General features: G+C 37.3%; 1 protein-coding gene across 1 annotated transcript in view; it reads right to left on the bottom strand.

Annotated features, from left to right (window-relative positions):
* LOC104364206 (connector enhancer of kinase suppressor of ras 2) overlaps positions 1–12532 on the bottom strand; it is a 215331-nt gene extending 202799 nt beyond the window's left edge. The window contains exon 1 of the mRNA XM_032982760.2: positions 12466–12532. Within this exon, the coding sequence (XP_032838651.2) occupies positions 12466–12532 (67 nt within the window). The remainder of the gene's footprint in view (positions 1–12465) is intronic.
* Positions 12533–17689: the final 5157 nt, after the last annotated feature.

Here is a 17689-nt window from a genome sequence, read left to right as displayed (position 1 = left end):
AGTTAAAACACAGGAGTGGGAAACAGAAATTGCACAGAGGCAAAATGGAAGATAATGAACACCGGAAATATGCATGGCTTTAATAAATATTTCTTCTTTGCTAGTTGATAGTTGGTTGTATCAAGAGAACTCTTAGTTGATGACTATAAATTTTAAATCAGAAAAAGAGAATATACCAGTGACCTAGTACTGTGATCTAAAGTGTCCCTCAAGAATATTTCCTAATTATACTACTTGATCAGTTTTTATTACCTCACCCAGAACAGCCAGTCTGCAAGATATACTGATACTTCTGTATAAACAATACTACACTGTAATAATGGATTTATTTTTACATAGTTGTCTCTCATTTACTAGACTGATTTATGGGCCAGCTTTACCTGTTTATGAGATTCACTAATATGACATCAACTTCAGTTAGCTTTAGGATATGTATTGCAGAAAACTTTATAACAAAATATGCTGTTCTTGTTCTGTTTTACTGTACAAGTGGTATTGACAGTCATTTGGATAGAAAGCAACACAGATGATAGTGCATCCATAGTCTATAAATACTACAGAATTTCTAATTTTTCAGCCAAAATCTCACATAATGCCCCTTTCCTAAGCTTATTACAGATAAAGAGACAGTGGGATGGACCTTAAGGAAGACCACATGCTTTCTTCAAGTACAGATTTTCCAATAATTTTGAGGCATCACTTGATTTTATCTCAGAGCACAATTGGTCATCTAGACATGTAAATCAAGTCTGCTGAATAATCTTGCCTACAGAAAGTGGTAAGATGACCTTCAGATCAAAATAGTGTGAAATAAGCTTACCTTCAAACTCCTCTGTACTTCTTGGATGTAATTTAGAAACCTTGTTTATTTTTAACTCTCCAAAGAATCACAGTTCCTGTTTCAAAATGTGCTTTTTTAGAGTAAGAGGTTGGCCAATATTTTAACATATCCACTAAATGGTTCTTTTTTTCTGATAAATCTGTGTTCTTTCTCTGCACCAAAACCAAAAAAATGCAAATTCTGTTATCATTTAGGGAATGCTTAGTCGTGGAGCTTCATTAACGTGTTTTGGGGATGGTACCTGTGGAGTAGAGAAAGCCATTGGCTCCATATGAATTAGTGATGGTCTGATAGACACATATAATTCATTCTGGTATATCTTCAACTGCTACAAAATTATAATAATTATGTCAGTATTATATGTAATTTTTTTATATATATAATTGTGGTCTTCTCTTAATCATCTTCATGAAACATTCTTAACAGCATGAAGACAGTAGTCCAAGGAGTGGCTTGCACAGATAACATTAACACAAGCTTACATGAATGCCTACTAGGGTTAACCATAGATGCAGTTTATTTGCTTTTGCTTTTTCACAATTGTTCTTTGCTTCATTATGAGAACAAATACAGACTCTTCCAGGATGGCATTATCGTGGCTTAACACTATGCTATAAGCTTTAATTTTGCTGGTGACATTGTCCTTTTCTGTGACAGCTTACCAGTTTGCAAGAAAAAATTGAAATACAGTCTATCGCTACTCCTCAAAAGACATTAATGAGTTTTGAAAGAATAAATTTTATAAGAATTTCAGCAATTCAAATCAAGTGTGACATTAGATGGTAAAATTAAAAAAAAAGTGCTGGGGTGAATCATTTTGTATGCCCTGCACTCAGCAGGCCAGTCTGCAATTATGCAAAAAAACTAGACAACTTTGGTTCATGTGGAATTTCTGCCTGGACCTATGACATGGAAGCTAGAGATCTATCAAAGACTATAATGGGATACTTAAATACTTTTGAAAACCAATGCCTTTGAAAAAAATCTGAGGTTTACGTGGAATTAATTAATTCCAAATGCCAGGTTCCTCATATATCAATATCCTTTTATTGAAAAAGTTGATCATAAAAGAAAGTGGAAATATACAAATATTTTAAGAATAAAACGTGATTTTGACACTAGAGGACAACAAAAAGGAGACCTTGTTAAATAAATAACTGCAGAACTACCTTTAGATACATAAAATTTATGGACCTTAAAAGTGGCAACAACATGCAAAGAGAGTCCACAACAAATAGGGAATAGTAAAGCTTTTTTTCACAATCTAAGTGATATTGATGGCTTTTGGAATGATTCAGAGATTGAATTAACACACTTTCATTGAATGATCATTTGAGCAATTTGGTTTCTAGTTAAGTATTTCTTCATTGCTGATCTGCAAATAATCATTTCTGCTGCTACCATAAAAGCTATTGATAATTTGTCCTGAGAATTATCAGAGAAACAAGAAATAGCTAAGATGCCCCAGTGTATCCTTCTTTCAGTGTGTGATGGTTTCCTTAGCACAGTTCCTAGTGTTTTTAAGTCTACTTTTGAAAGTCTTGAGAAGTGTTGTCCTTCATTTTTCTAAGAAAGTTATAATTATTTAAACTTATCCTTTAACTGTCTTTTTATTTCATATGTAAAAGTTTCCTGTCTCTCTATTTATTGTTATAATGTCCCTGTTTTATATTTAGATAATTATTTGCTGTGTTTTTGATTGATTATTCAATAGTTCTCTTCATTCTCCAAAATTTATTTCTGGAAAAACAGCATCTCTGAGCTACTGCACCACGTGAATCCATTTCTTTTTATATGACATTCAAGTAGTGAATATTCTAAACTTCTCAATTAGTTTTGAACTACTCTTACATTACCGGTTCCCTCCAACTACATGATTCAAATGCAAGTTTCAAAGTGTTGAATGTCTTTTTCCTATGTAAACCATAAAGTCGTTTCTGTATAACTAAGGGAAATTCCTAGTGTGGCTTGGCAACAACCAATTAAAATCTCTCGACAATGGGCAATTCAAATCTCTCCTTACTGTTCTGTGATTTAGGACATTTTCACTATGAGCTCATTGTTCATGCTGAGTGATCAATAACAGATGCCTACATATGTCTTTCCTGGTTTTAGGAATGTGCCCAGGGCAGCACATTCCTATCTAGTATAAGATACGTTCCTATCCATTGCAAAGAATTTCATAGATAGATACCACTGTTGAAGTACCTCCCTCATGTCTTCCAGGGAATCAACATTTCATAGTCTGAAAGAGAAGGTAGAAGCATCCTTGATATTCACAGTATATTTTAATGTAATCAATGAAACATCAATATATACCCTCTTCCAACTGCACATTAAAGCTACCAGAAGTTGTGCTAGGGTTCTTTAGGTAGGTGGTTTTCACCTTGCTCAGACTAACCTGAGGCTGTCAAGTGGCAACCCTTTATTTATAAAATAATATTTTGATGGAATAGGATACATTTGCAACATACAGAAGCACTCCTAGTTTGCCAAGCTTGAGGTCAAAACTTGCCCGATGTATGTCACTTGGTTTCTGTTATCTATAGTGCTTAGTATGGACATGCCTTTGTTATTTTGTTAAAGTAGACATATTTGCATTTCAGGACAGACAGCATGGTACAGCAGCTGAGCTTTCTGTTATTTAACATACCACCTGAACTCTGTACTACAGGATGGTACAAACTCTCATGCAGGACCAGACACCGATGGGAGAACACTGGAGAGAGGGGAGAAAAGGATTTTATCATCCCCATGTTGTTTCTCCCACTGCTCTCCCTTTGTTATATTCTCCTGGACTTTGAAAGCAGTTCACTTCCAAATCACTGCAACCCTCTCTGAGATATACAGGGCCAGAGCTAGAATTTTTAGTGTTGAATGAATTATTTCACAATCTGATGCTTACTCTCCATCTGATTATAAAAAAAGGCGAGAAACATACTGCTAGAGAGTAATATGAATAAATGAGAGAGACAAAAAGAGAACCGGGGGAAGCTGGTGGAGGGGAGATATAACATGCTCTTCATTCAAGTGATAATTGCTATGTCTGAGTTGTCAGACTGATGACACTACTGTCTGTCTTAACTCAAACGGGTAGTTTTCCATGTAAACTAAAAAGCAGATGTGTCAAATTAATCCTTTCTATAGTTGTAGTAGTTTCAGTACAGTTATAGAAGACACAAATTCTGCCTTGAGAACCCCTGAACTCCACAGAGTATTTATAGGCTTCGTGTGGTATTTAGAATGAAAAAGGTGGACATGTTTGTAGGGAATAAAGCTGAATGTATTTTGTAAAATTACTGTCTATTACTTTTTTATTTTAATTGTATCACCTATGTTGTAACTAAAATGCATCCCAGTTTTGTTATAATTTATTTTTACTAGAAAAGAGTTGGTGGAGAATTTGAGTAGGAAAAAACAAACATTGCATTGGCCTTGAATATTTCTGAGCGCATTGCTATAGCAGGTCAACAAGGATACTTGTCGGGAGCTATTTGAGTATTAGTTAATCAGAAATAAATTCATTTTGATTCATCACTAGAGCTCTTCACAAATATAAGCTTATCATTTTTTCAACTCTGAATCCTATAATGATAATTCATGAAGTTCCATCTTTCCAACTCCTGTCACCCTTACAATGTCATCAGGGAACAGGGGAAAGTTTCATGTTTAGTAAAAAACTTAAACTACAAAAGTAGCATTTAGAAGGGATCTACAAAATTATTCTGGCAGGCAAGGATGAATGTACATAATTGCTCAGCAATACTCTATACTACTGTAGTTTATTAAGTACAATGCTTCATTTAATATCAACAGTGTCACTAATTTCAATTTCACCAGCAGAACTACAACTTCCATTTCTGTCAGCATGGCAAGACAGCTGTTCTCAGAAGGAATGGCATTGAAAGGATTAAGTTATTTCCTTTTTAGTTTTTAAATCTTTGTAGGTGTTAAAACAATTGTGCAAAACACCTCAGGACAAATTGTAACATACTTTTTACTTATCCCGGTATACGCAGACATTGTAATATTTATTGTGCGTCATGCATTTTTTCCTTCATTACAAATAGAAATGGAAGACATTAAACCTGACAGAAACAGATGTATGGAAATTTCACTAGGTAGGAATATTTCTTTACTCAAGCACATGAAGCGTCCATCTGACCCATAGTGTATGTTTAGGAGACTACCCTGAGGATAGACCCAGAAAGCATGCACCTGCCTTCCCACTGGTTTTGAGAAATAGGAATTGGAATGGAACTTTGCCTGATACTCCACCATTTAGACACTGTTTTTCTGGCATACAGTAAAATTTTTCTGCAAAAAGATAAATGTTTCTGCTTTCCCACTGAGGTAGTCAGAAATACTGCAACAGTGAGATGTTCTGCTATTTTTCTAAGAATATGCGTCTTATAAACTGTAAAAGTAACTGAGGTGTTACACACAAAGTTCCCAATGTTATGCTACATGTATTGGTGCCATTCCTGCCAAAGCAAGGAAAAATTTAGAGTCAGGAATTAGGAGGGCAAGAAAGTGTTGTTGGGATTATGTCTGGAAAGAAACCATGAAAGTATATTATTGCTCAGCAGGATCTGGTAGTCTTGCAATTTTTTAACATGCAGCGCCTCATTGAATGAGATCTGAAAGTGTCATCCACGGGATCCAATTTATTCTGAATTTTGCTTCCTAATATCATACCATGTGAAATAATGGAGACCTGGAGAAGGTTGAGCTCTTCTGAATTTGCATTGCCACTCTGTTCTCCCCATAGTGGTCAGAATTTGAAGGTGAGGATTTTGCATAATGTGTCTCAGGAACATATGGTAAAGTTACAAGACACAGCAATGCATGACAATTGTGTCTGACTGTCTATATTAAGGTTCAAGACAATAAAGTAAATTTTTTTACATAATGACCTGGAATATTAGTTACACTTGATAAATGTGACTTGAGAGACATTAATTCAGCTCAGACTTTTCTCTGCATGCAGAATTACATTTCTTTAAAAGGTCTGAATGTATCTGCTTTATAGATAGGGAAATTTTGGAATACATTTATAAATCTCCAGATAATAAATATAGACCATTAAATTGCTAAATGTTGCTGAAATCTTTTATGGAGATAGTGCCAATCCAGTTGGTTCTTGGAAGATATATAGACCGGTTTCTAATTGGTCCTCAGAAAGGTGCTAGTAAAGATGAGGTAACAGTGATAGGGATGCAGGAATACCTCAACAGAATATTACAGCTCAACTTGCTATATGGAGGTCTTTGTACAATACTCTACTCAACTTGTAGGTCAGCTTGCCATGACACTAAATATGGGTGCATGGTTAATAGGAAGGCAGAAAATTGAGTCACAGACTCAGCAAAGTGTTTTGTTGTCCATCCAGGCTGCAGTGGTACACAGGTTGAATTAAAAGTGATGATGGTCAAAACCTTGAGGGTACTGGGTCTTAGTTAGCCTGCCAGTCTTCTAAACTCTATATGGTATCTTAAACTCTTCTGTTGAAAGGAATGGGGCTTCTGTAAAGTGTTAGAAGTAGTGGAATGCGTATATATTTGCTTCTGGTTTCAAATACAATGTCTTCTACTCTCAGGAGGCTATGCCATTAGCTTCCTATAAATTACAACATTAAGATTTTTGAAGTTTAGACATTTGGAAGAGAGCATTGATTTGATCTTGAATATTTTGACTTGGTTTTGCTAGGCTTTCACTAGAGTTAAGTATTTTTCTTGCTATGTCTAAACATTATACATATACTTTTATTACTTACAATTTATAGTCAATATTGACTGCATCTCCTTTCATTTTCCATGTGTACAGTAGGTGATAACAAAAACATGGTATGCTTGCCAGGTCTTTTGGCCAGTAACTTTTACAAACACTAATTCCTAGTGATATGCAAATGTTTTTCAAGAAAATTAAAAATAATTTTTAAAAAATCAAGACAATAGAAGATAAATTAAAAAAATAGAAAGTAAAAAATTAAAGGAAAGAAAATAAAGAAAAATCCAATGTATCCTCATGTTATATTTACTCATCATGAGAGCAACTCACCTGTGCTAGACTTCCTTTCCAAGAGACAGTGAGCTGAGATCCTGAACTTTTAGATTACAGTTTGTGTATGCTTTTTTTCATATTGTCTCCTAAATAAATTGTAGTTGCCCCCTAATCCAATCTTCCCACTCTCAAAATATTTGAAATGCAGATTCATCCCAGGTATCTACCTGTGTCTGCAGCTAGGACAGCCTTCTCACACAGGTATTCTGGAAAATATAAACTATGGAGTATCCAGAAGGAAGCTAGGGCTATAATCTCTTTGGGACCATTTCACATGTTTCAGAGATGAGGGTCATACACATGCAAGAAACCATCCCAAGATCTTGTCTGAACTGGCAGAAGCCTTGAGACAATATCAGGCCATTCTGCTGCAGGCCAGCTGGGTACATTAACTGTTCCAGGGGGAGGTTTGTCTGAGCTCTTCTTATTTGTGTTCAAAAGTTCCTACAAAGGTAATGGCCAAACCTGCCCAGACAGCTTATTCCAACACTTAACTGTGCCTAATACTGGGAACCTGTTTCTTGAAATCTGACTTTAGTCACTTATATTGCATAGTCAACTTTGAGGCGCGCTCTGCTGACCCTTTTAAATCAAATAGTTTACAACATTCAACAGAATAGTTGTTGCCAAAATTTATTACTAAAAAGTATTACAGTCTGAAACTTTTAAGAGGAATTGGAGAGGACAATTCTGATTCAGTGACTTTATAGTGACAACTGGAAAGGTGGTACTAGTGGAACACAGTAATCCATGGGGGAGCCACAACAGTCAATTGTTTCAGTTTTTAAACTGGTGAGAGTAGAAGGAAAATGATGAAACCCTTGCTTTAGAACTGCTTGAAAACTCAGTGCTAATTCTGAGGGTGTCTCTGTGACTCTCAGCTCTCTTCCAAACCTATTTGTCTTCAGAAAGAACTAAAAAGATGTTATAAACCCTACATTTGTCTAAATAAGATATGACGTGGATTATCTACTCAAGTTTCAAATTGTATCCTGTGAAGTCAAGTTCTTGCATTATGGGATTCTAAGGTCATAAATGGGGATCAAGAAAGCTAAATATCATCCAGCTCAGTACCTATAAGGCTGCTTTTGCAGTAGATCATAATATTTAGCTGCGTCTCCAGTATGCTCTAAGACTTTATATATTACATTCTGTAAATAGAGGAGGCTCCCTGGTTATGACATATTACTACTGAACAGGTAGTGATCTAATGAAAAGCAAAAGATGTCTGAGAAGGGGTTTGCCGGAGCCCTGCGTGATGTGAATGCTAACAAGTCCACTCACGTCATCAGCTTCCCTGCTCTCAGCTCCCCCCTCCCTTTCTTTCTCTTTTATGAGCCAGCTTGAAATCAGGGAATTACATGCTAAGGAAAACCCTTCAGCTAAACATATAATTATTCCGCACAGGATCAGTGCAGAACAGTTAATCAGTTTACCAACTGAATTATTTTTTTTTTTTTTTCACGTCTGCATCTCCTGTTGAGAGTGAAGAAATTCTAGATTTAAAGGGGGAAAAATGGCTTACAGTTGTTAAATGAGTATCTAAAGCTGAGCATTCATTATGAGAGAAACCTCCACTGCAGACTGTTTTGGAAGACAAACCTTACTGTCAGTCCCCAAGACTCTGAATAACTAACTCCATGTGGAGTTATTACTTACAGGTACTTAAGAAATAACCAGTTTCCTATTTTAATTTTCAGCTGTTTAATAACATTCCATTCTCTGAAAGTCACAGCAGTATTTCACAGAATTGTATTTCATTTCATTTCATTGGATTGTTTTGAAAAGTTAGTATTTATTTGGACAGAGGTGTCACTTCACTGTATATGAGATCACATTTTAAATGACCTACTTGTAAACTGCTTCACTTAGAAAGTACAAAATCTTAAATGATGTTATTTGTAAAAGTACAGAGAATATCTTTTAGATTCTACTTACAATGACAAACTTACAAACTATCAAGCTTTTATTAATTCTAAGTGCTAATAAGAGTCAGCAGTAAGACAGCATACCTCCCCTCTGCATCTCAAAATCCCAAATTCTGTACAGGATTACATTCCATAGTGCATGCATACATATTAAAATAGAAGGCATTTGGTCTAGGAGTGCTCACTCTGATAACCTGTTTGCAACTGCAAAGTGCCACCTAGTTTCACAGTAAGTTCATAGGCAAAAAAGCAATCACAGTCTCCAGGTAGAAACATTACAAATATTGAAGTGTAGTTTGTCATTTACTCACATTAATATGTTAAACTTAATCAAAGGAAAAACTGACCAAGTTAAAAATCTACTCTGATTCTTAATGTATTTGCAAGCTTTATGGGTAATATTTGTTTTCCCAACAGTGCCAAAATGGAATTTGAGCATGGCAAAGTTCTTTCACTTAAAGTACCATTTGGGTCCATAGTACATACCCACAGGGAAACATTTAAATTATGTAAGAAATGGATACATGCCAGAAAAAACAATGGCTCATTTTCTGAATTGAAAACCATTTTGAGAAATTTAAAATTTTCGAGAATTTGGAAAGAATAGTGACTGAAAACTGTTGTTAAAAATATCTTCACAATTAATGTTTTCTGCTCCTTCAAAAACTTTCTTTTTAACCACAATGCCTTCTGCTGTGTATTTGCTAAACTTTACAAAATATTTTTGCATAAAACCAATTTCTTTGACACAAAGGTATCTAGAGCCTTAACTTCTAGATCCTCTATAAGCCGAAAGAATCAATTTCTAAAGACTTGCATGGCCTTTTCAGGTTGTCCACACCATCAGATGCAGTTCTTAGTTTGAATTCCAGTTGAATGCGTTCCCAAGAAAGGAACTGTGGATAAATACAAGATGCCAACTTGTCATAATGATGTTCCTTAAAGCCTACCAATTTCTACTTCTGTGGCAAGTAACATTTCCTTAAGGAAAAGAACAGAAGGGTGTCTCCTCTTGGTTGGGGCTTATGCTACAGTTGCTTCTGATAATGGCACACTGTAATCAGGATGCATTCTGGGTAGCCAGGTCTTGAACTATTAACATAATTTTTGTCACTTTTTTCCATCTTCAATTATTTGATCTTGATGGTACTCACTGCTAGTTAATTTCAAAACATGTACTTTGCTAAGTTTTTAAAAATAAGTCATGGTATCTTAAATAATTATGATAAATTCAAATTTAAAAGATATTACTATAGTTTCCCTATGAAATATGTTATAATTTACAATCTTTACAAATAAAGGTAACTGACTCCATATTTTTAGGCAAAAAAAAAAAAGGTATGATACACTTGCAATATTTGTTACATTGTTTATTAACATGTTGCTTTCTATAGCAAAGAAAATATTCCACATCCATACCATGGTAATTTTTCTAAAATGTCTTTAATATATCTTTTAATGCTGTCAAAGTGTAGCTGTCAGTATAAAAGACATACGTAAAAGCTACCTTATCACTTGAATATTACTACCCATGCAGATCTTCTATCTCTCTAATGTATTAAGAGCTACTTAGCAGAATGACTATAGCTAATGGAGATGACATACAGAGTATATGTAAAATACAGGCAAACAGTGGCCACAATTGGGCAGTTTTTGAAAAGTAAGGGATTTACAAGTAGTTTTAAACTAATTCTAGTATGTTTCCATTTGTGTATGTTAGGTCTCTTCTTTGGCTACAATTGAAGTATGCATTTATCCAGGTAAATACTGGGATGAAAAAGGGGCTTGTAATATTAGCATGGTAAAAATGGACAAACGTACAATTTGACTGTTTGTGGATCTGTAGCACTCATGTTACCAAGGAAAATACCTATCTTGTGAAGACCTCAGTGTTCATTGCATTATACTTATTTAAGCTTAAGCCCAGAGGCACACAACTGACAGTTCTGTCTACTCCAGAGGTCCCTACAGATGCAGCATGCAGTCTCTGTAGAAATTTAACTGTAAGGCAACTCCATACATTTAAAAAACCTGCTGTTTTTATGACTTTCTTGCTTCCCATGGTATGCACTACACACGTTATAGATTAGTGTCATCCAAGATGTAATTAGCTTTCATCAAAAAGGATAAAAATTTAGTAAGATTTTTAAATTTATCAACAAGTACTATATACACTGACATTTAGTCTACATTATAATTCAAGTGATGAGTTAAAATAGCATCACGATCAGTCCATTTTTTAAATCTTTTACATACTGAAAATAAAGGTGTGGATCAGAAAACCCTCCTCTGCACGTACATTAAGAATTGATTCCAAGTAATGAGACTGGAGTATGGGAATCAGTCCTCTATCTAATGGTTTCAGGATTCATCCCAATGACCTGCTTAAGAGCTCCCAATTCACCTGAGTTCACAAACACCTGAGAAACAAACTACGTATGTTCCCTTAGATACCATTAGCTTCATAATACTGTGTGCTTGTAAAAGAATAGTTGGCTCATAACTGTAATGTGTCTGATGAGCCCCTAAACACCCAATTTCAGTTAAGTATGAAGACATATCTCAGCAAAATGAAATCAAAACCATTCCCTTATTAATGATAATACTTTGAAACCTTTAAGGATATTATAGTGGGAATCCAATTCAGCCCTCCAATAAGTTTGGTAATCACATTTCAGAAATTATTTCCATGAGTAAAGTGCAAGCAAAATTTGCACCTCTTCTCCTTATATAATGGAGATCCCTTGTAGCAGAAATTATTTGTCCCTAAGACAGAGAGAGCTCATCAGAAGCAATGTCTCACAACAGTAATGCATCCTACTGTGGAAATTCATTTTTCCCCACTCAGGAGAAATTTAAAGCACTTGTCATCATGAACAATTCTTCACCCTCCCATCCAACCCAGTCTGTTTGCAGCACAGCCAAGCATTATAAGGCAAAACATGTCACAGCTTATGGCTGTGTTGTGAAACTGCGAATGTGCAGGGAAATCATCATTCCTGTCAAGTTCTCGGGAAGAGTTTCCCCAGCGAAGCCATGCTCAGCCCTGCGCACTCCCCCTCGCACCCCACGCGCGGCACGGGCTGCACTGTCCACGGTACCAGCGACGGCTGGGGCCGCGGGCGCGTCGGACACAGCAGCGGCACGAGCCAGAGCAGCTGGGGAGCCTGAACAAATCAGGACGCGACACTGAAGGAGCAGAATTCCTCAGTCCAGCCACCGGCACCTTATGCTCCTTGTGGTACCCTAAACTACACACAAGTGCTGCACAGCCACTGCATCAGATCACCTGATATGAGCAAAACAGTCCTAATCAGGGTGAATTTAAAGCAACCAAACATCATAACGTTACACTGTGCAATGCATAATGGAGCCATGAGACACAAACACTTTACGTCTGCATTTACCAACAAATGCATATGATCCCTACTCAGTTCTCAGCAGAAATTCCAACAACATGCTGCACAGCTTGAACAGCCTCTCTCCTCAGTCGTGTCTTTAAAAACTACTGTGCAAAGCAGCATATGGATTATTAAAACTGAATAAACTCTTCCCAAAACAAAGAATGCAAGAGCAGTATGTAAATTGCAAGGATCCAAAGTACAGACAATACATGGTAATAAATGATCATACCTTTCATCCAATCCACTACTTGCTTGGGCGTCCACTTGCTAATAGGTTCCATAACGAGAGCCATCATCCGATCACTTTATCATTCACACCAAAATCAGAAAAAGGAGAGAAAAAATGTATCAGAGCATGGCTGGGCTAAGAGAGCTGTAGGATTTTACAGTGCAGTCCAAAGAGAAGATGATGCTTTGTCCCTCCAGGTTTCTCCTGCACTGATTCAGTAATGTATAAAATTACACTGCTTGATCAGCTCTGGCACCTCCCCCACTGCACACAGCCTGCAACACACTGGAGCACAGAGCCAGGAAATGGTGCAGTACGTATAGACTTACTTACAAAAGCCTCTACCCAGTGATCTACTTATTAGACTGGCACAAATATAAAATTATATTACACAGAGAGCAATTCAAGCTGGAGCTATTCCAGACACTGAGTTTTAAGGAGCTTTATTCCGACAAGCTCTGGGATCTTCATCAGGGAAAATATCACTACTGTAACTTGATAGCAGATTGTCTTGTCTTCATTGTGAATATGCTGACTGTCACTCAGTTTAAAGTGAAGATAGAAATATCAGAATATCACTTGGCATCTGGCAAAATGCTGAGCCTCTCCATCTTTACAATACAAAATGTTGCTGGAGTCTTATACTATGTAATCATGTAATTCAGAACGTCAAGCACAGTACAAAAAGTCCTACCCAAGAAAAAACTGTTGGAAGAAAACTCTTTTTTCTGGCCACATTCAGAGCCAATATATTTCCTCCTATGAGCTGCTCATTTTACAGTGAAAGAATGACAGCATCAAAGAGTCAATTTTTACTACTACAGCACTTTAATACAGACAAGTGTAGCAAGTATTGTGATTCAAAGCACTGGGACCATTAGGCAACCTCTCCCTTTTGTTAGGGAGAAAAAAATTGTTTTAAATTCTCCCAATACTAAAGTTTACTACCCTTTCATAAGACAAAGGTAAAACATTTTAATGAGATGTGCCAAACAGCGCTTTTTGGACCCATTTGTGACTCTGCACCTCATGCAGCACAAGTTCTGCACCATGTGGTTGAAGAGGTGCCTGATTTCTGTTTGATCTGCTGTCAGAGATGTGCAGTCCCATTATTTTATCTTGAGGGAAGAAACTCAGATTCCAGGAAAAAAAAAGAACAAAAACAACAGAACAAAGCAGTTCCACCTTTCTTTTCAGTAATGTTTCGTCTGTGTCTTTTCTTCCTGCACTGCTCCAAGTTCCACCAGTACATTAGGGTAAGAAAATTGTATTGCTGCCATGCCTGCCTCACTCCACTAGAGCTGTGTGAATTTACCCAGGCTGAGATCTGTCCTCTCTTTCTCATATGGGGGAACATAAAATACAAATTAAAAATTTATACTATACAGTTTCAGGGTTCCTCTTTAAGTCCATATAGATAAGGATGCAGACAGGCATCCTTTCCACCCCCGTCCCCCAAAATGTCTCCAAAGAGATGTACCACTCTCCATTCAGTGATGCACTCTAACCTTTTTTATTTTTCTTTTGCTCTGGGAAGTAGTGTGATTAGTATTCTATGATGTATTTTGAGTGCTCAGAGCACAGATCTCCTTTACAAAAGGATTCACATCAATTCTCCTTCAGGAAGGCTGTTTCCAGCTGAACAGCATGTCAGCTTCCTCTATGAGTTTTAGGAGACCACTTTCAGTAGCTTTAGTTCTGTCTAAATAGCAGTTTACAATGGACACAGTAATGACAAAGATTTCAAATACACAATACTTCTCTTTGTAGGCAACAGTGGACTAGAATTTATTCACAGAATAAATATTTCTGTAAGCTACTGGAAACTGTACAAGCTGTTTGTTTTGAGGCTATGCTTTCTTAAAATTATTTTCACAAAATGATCACCTCTCTTAAATTCTTTTCAGTTCCATACAAGCATGGACAAATTTGAGACATGTTGTATATTAATTTAGTATTTTGACACAATTAAATGAAATAATATTAATTTGTGATTGTTTGGACTATATCCCTAATTCCTGTAATTTGACAGACATTCTGACAATGTCTTTTTGCCTCACATTTCCTACCTGTGCTTGACTGGGCAGACATTTTTTGGTATATTTTGACATATTTTGGAAAGAGGATGGAGCCTGGATTCAAAGACCATCAATGTCAGTGGGCATACTTCCATTTATTTGAATTGTCTTTGGATGACAAAATAAGTGCAAAACTCTTATCTTGGAATCAGTACTTCCATTTTCAGAATGAGAGTTTTAAAAACTTTCTCTTGTCCTGTTACTGAGGTTCCTCACCACAAAGTTCGTTTGCATGTTCATTTATTAATGTTACTCACCACCATGATGCTAGTTCAGGCAACAACTATAATTTATCTGAAAGATCCTGACTATTAGATAATCTCCTGTATTTTTATTATTACTAGTCACAGTTTGTCTGTATTTGGGGATCCTATAACCTTTTGGACAACTGTCTACTTTTTGTACTACTTCTTGGAATGAAATATTTAAAGTTGTTATGAACAGTAACTCTGTTTCTCTCTTTCTTGAGCAGATGATTTATTCCGCTTCATTACCCATTGCACAGTTCACTGTGCGTAGCCATAGTTTGTCATGATTCATTCTATCCCCAGACAAATGCTCCTTTAACTGATCTCATAGATACGTTCAACACAACAGTCAATGGAAGATTGTACCTGGGTACTTCCTCTGCTTCTGGCTTTGTTATTTCAAGAAAGATATATTTCTTATACCCTGTCATGTGAGAATGTGGCAGAAACATGGGAAGCCTTGTCTAGATCAGAAAAGGAGCCCGTGACCTACCACAGATCTCAGCAGTGGATACAACTGAGCCATGGCTAAGGCCAAATGGAGCCAAGATGCGTTCAGATTATTTCAGTAATCACAGTTCAAGTCAGTTCATAGCACTTTTTCATATAGGTTGTCCAGTATGCCAGCTGAGGTAATGACTCTGAAATGAGTAATCATGGAAGAAGCCACCCGTTGCACTGAGGTATTGTCCTTATTACTGACATGGTTCTAAACGTAGCTGTGCTAGAGTTAAATCTCCTGTCTTACAGTTGTCAGGTATAGGTCACTGTAGCAAAATCAAGTTTGAAAAGTCACTAAACAAGAAACCTTTTTTAAAAATAAGCAAGACTATGTAATCCCTAGAGCTATTCCATGTGTTTTTCTGTCCATTTATTGCAAGGCTTCTGCCTAGATCTATCCCCCAATCTACCTTGCATTGCTTCCTAATACTGACATAAAAGAAACAATGCATTCTCATGATTATGTTTTTCTTCCAGGCTGCATGTAGCAAATCAACAGAAAAAAGAGATCAAGGAACATCTTTCTCACTATTATTCTATCTAGGTCATGTAAATGAGAAATACTTTCTGACTGAAGTCTGCATAGGCATCAGAGCAAAGTAAGGCATTTGAAACAGAGAAAGAAAATAGAGCTTTCACTATATGATGCAGTGTTGTTGTCAAAGGCCTATATAAAATAATCTGGTAATTTCAAGCTATCATCTTTGACAGCAATGACCTAAGGCTGAATAGACTGGTTGAAAGGTTTCAAGTCCCTCCTTCTCCACAGCAACCATGCTGGTAGTTCTTCAGCTTTTGAGCATTGCCCGGTATCTCTGGGATTACTAATTAAACCATCATTCTCAGTATGTTCATGGTCACCGTGGGAAGACAGTCAAATGTTCTTATGTATTTCATGGCCAGTGATAAATTTCCAATTAATGATTATGCTCACACCTGGTAATACAGTTAGTAAAACACTCAGGGCAATCATCAATTTCTTGCAGTTTTCATTTGGTAACAATTATTCTCATATTTTTTGATGAAGAAATAACCATATGTTGTGAACTAAGTCTTTTACAGGCAGGTTAGTTTAAGAAAGTCTTGACATGGCATTTGATAATCGTTATGGAAAACATAAGCGTGCAGTTTCAGGTTAAATAAGTAATGAATCCTCTGAAAAAGTGGTATGTAGTGTTTTAACTTAAGACATTTATAATTTATCTTATTAATGGAAATATAGGCAAAATCTCTAAGGCAAAATCTAAGCAAAATCTCTGTTGAACTCTTGGTTATCCTTAATGCTTAACACGTAATATTGAAGTATTATACAGCTTTTTGTGGAAAATAACTTTTTTTTGAAAAAACAGAACATGGCTGAATTACTAGTCCTGATCAGTTTTGTTCTAAGATAGGTTCTGCCTGATGCTGCTTCCACACAATCTCTGCATCGTAACCTCCAAGACTCTTGCGTTTCAAAGATGGAGAGCAAGAAAACTGCCTTTGGCAGATTTGTATGAGCAATGAAGTTTGTGCTATGAGGAACAACTCCCCCCCGCCCCCCGCTGACATTTGCGACAGGGATCCACAGACATTTCCAGGCCTTCCCGCACCTCAGCCCTGAGCGCACAGCCTGAGGGGGCGGCCTCTACCCTCCCGCAAGCCCCGCAGGGCCGCGGCGGCCCCGAGCAGCCGGCGCAGGGGCTGCAGTTAGGAACGAGCGGGGTGGCCTCAGCGAGCACACCCTGCATCCCTCCCGGCGCGGCGGGAGGCGCTCGCCCTTCTCTTCCTTTCCCATCCTTTTTCTTCCCTTCCCTTCCCCTTCGCCCTTCCCGCCCTTCCCGCGCTGCCCCTAACAGGGCGGCCGGCGCGCGCGGAGGCTGAGGCGCCGCTGCAGCGCCACCTGCTGGCGGAGCCGGGGCGGGCCGCGGCGGGCGCGCGCGGGGGGGCGGGGCTGCGGCAGCGGGGGGGGCTTTGCCTTGGGAGGGGGAAGCGCGCGGGTCGGTGCTACTGCTGGTGCTGATGGGCACAACGTGTTCTAGTTTTGGGGGGATAGGTTTTGAATATTTGTTTTTTTTTTTTTTTCCCATAGGAACCCACCGTAGTCCCTGCTGTTCAGTCACAGGTATTAACATTCCAGCTTTTACGTGGAGCTTCACTAGTAACTGTTATTCTTCATGCTCTATTAGGTGATACAACTTCTATTAATGTGCGTTACTGACACTATATGATACCTTACATTAATTTGGTATTAAAATGCCCTTAACAAATGGCTTGGAAATGAGGGCCAACATTGCAAAAATCAGTTTTTCAGGACTACAGAGAAATTATTTCATAATCACTTGCTAAAAAATATGTCTAGACATTGGTAAGATGTTTTTGTGCAGTTCTTTTTTCTTCACGTATTTTAGTGTTTGC

This window comes from Tyto alba, unplaced genomic scaffold, assembly GCF_018691265.1.
Source record: "Tyto alba isolate M040663 unplaced genomic scaffold, T.alba_DEE_v4.0 Super-Scaffold_5, whole genome shotgun sequence".
NCBI lineage: Eukaryota > Metazoa > Chordata > Aves > Strigiformes > Tytonidae > Tyto > Tyto alba.
The sequence above is the reverse complement of the archived record's forward strand: the minus strand, read 5'-3'. Positions and strand labels throughout refer to the sequence as shown.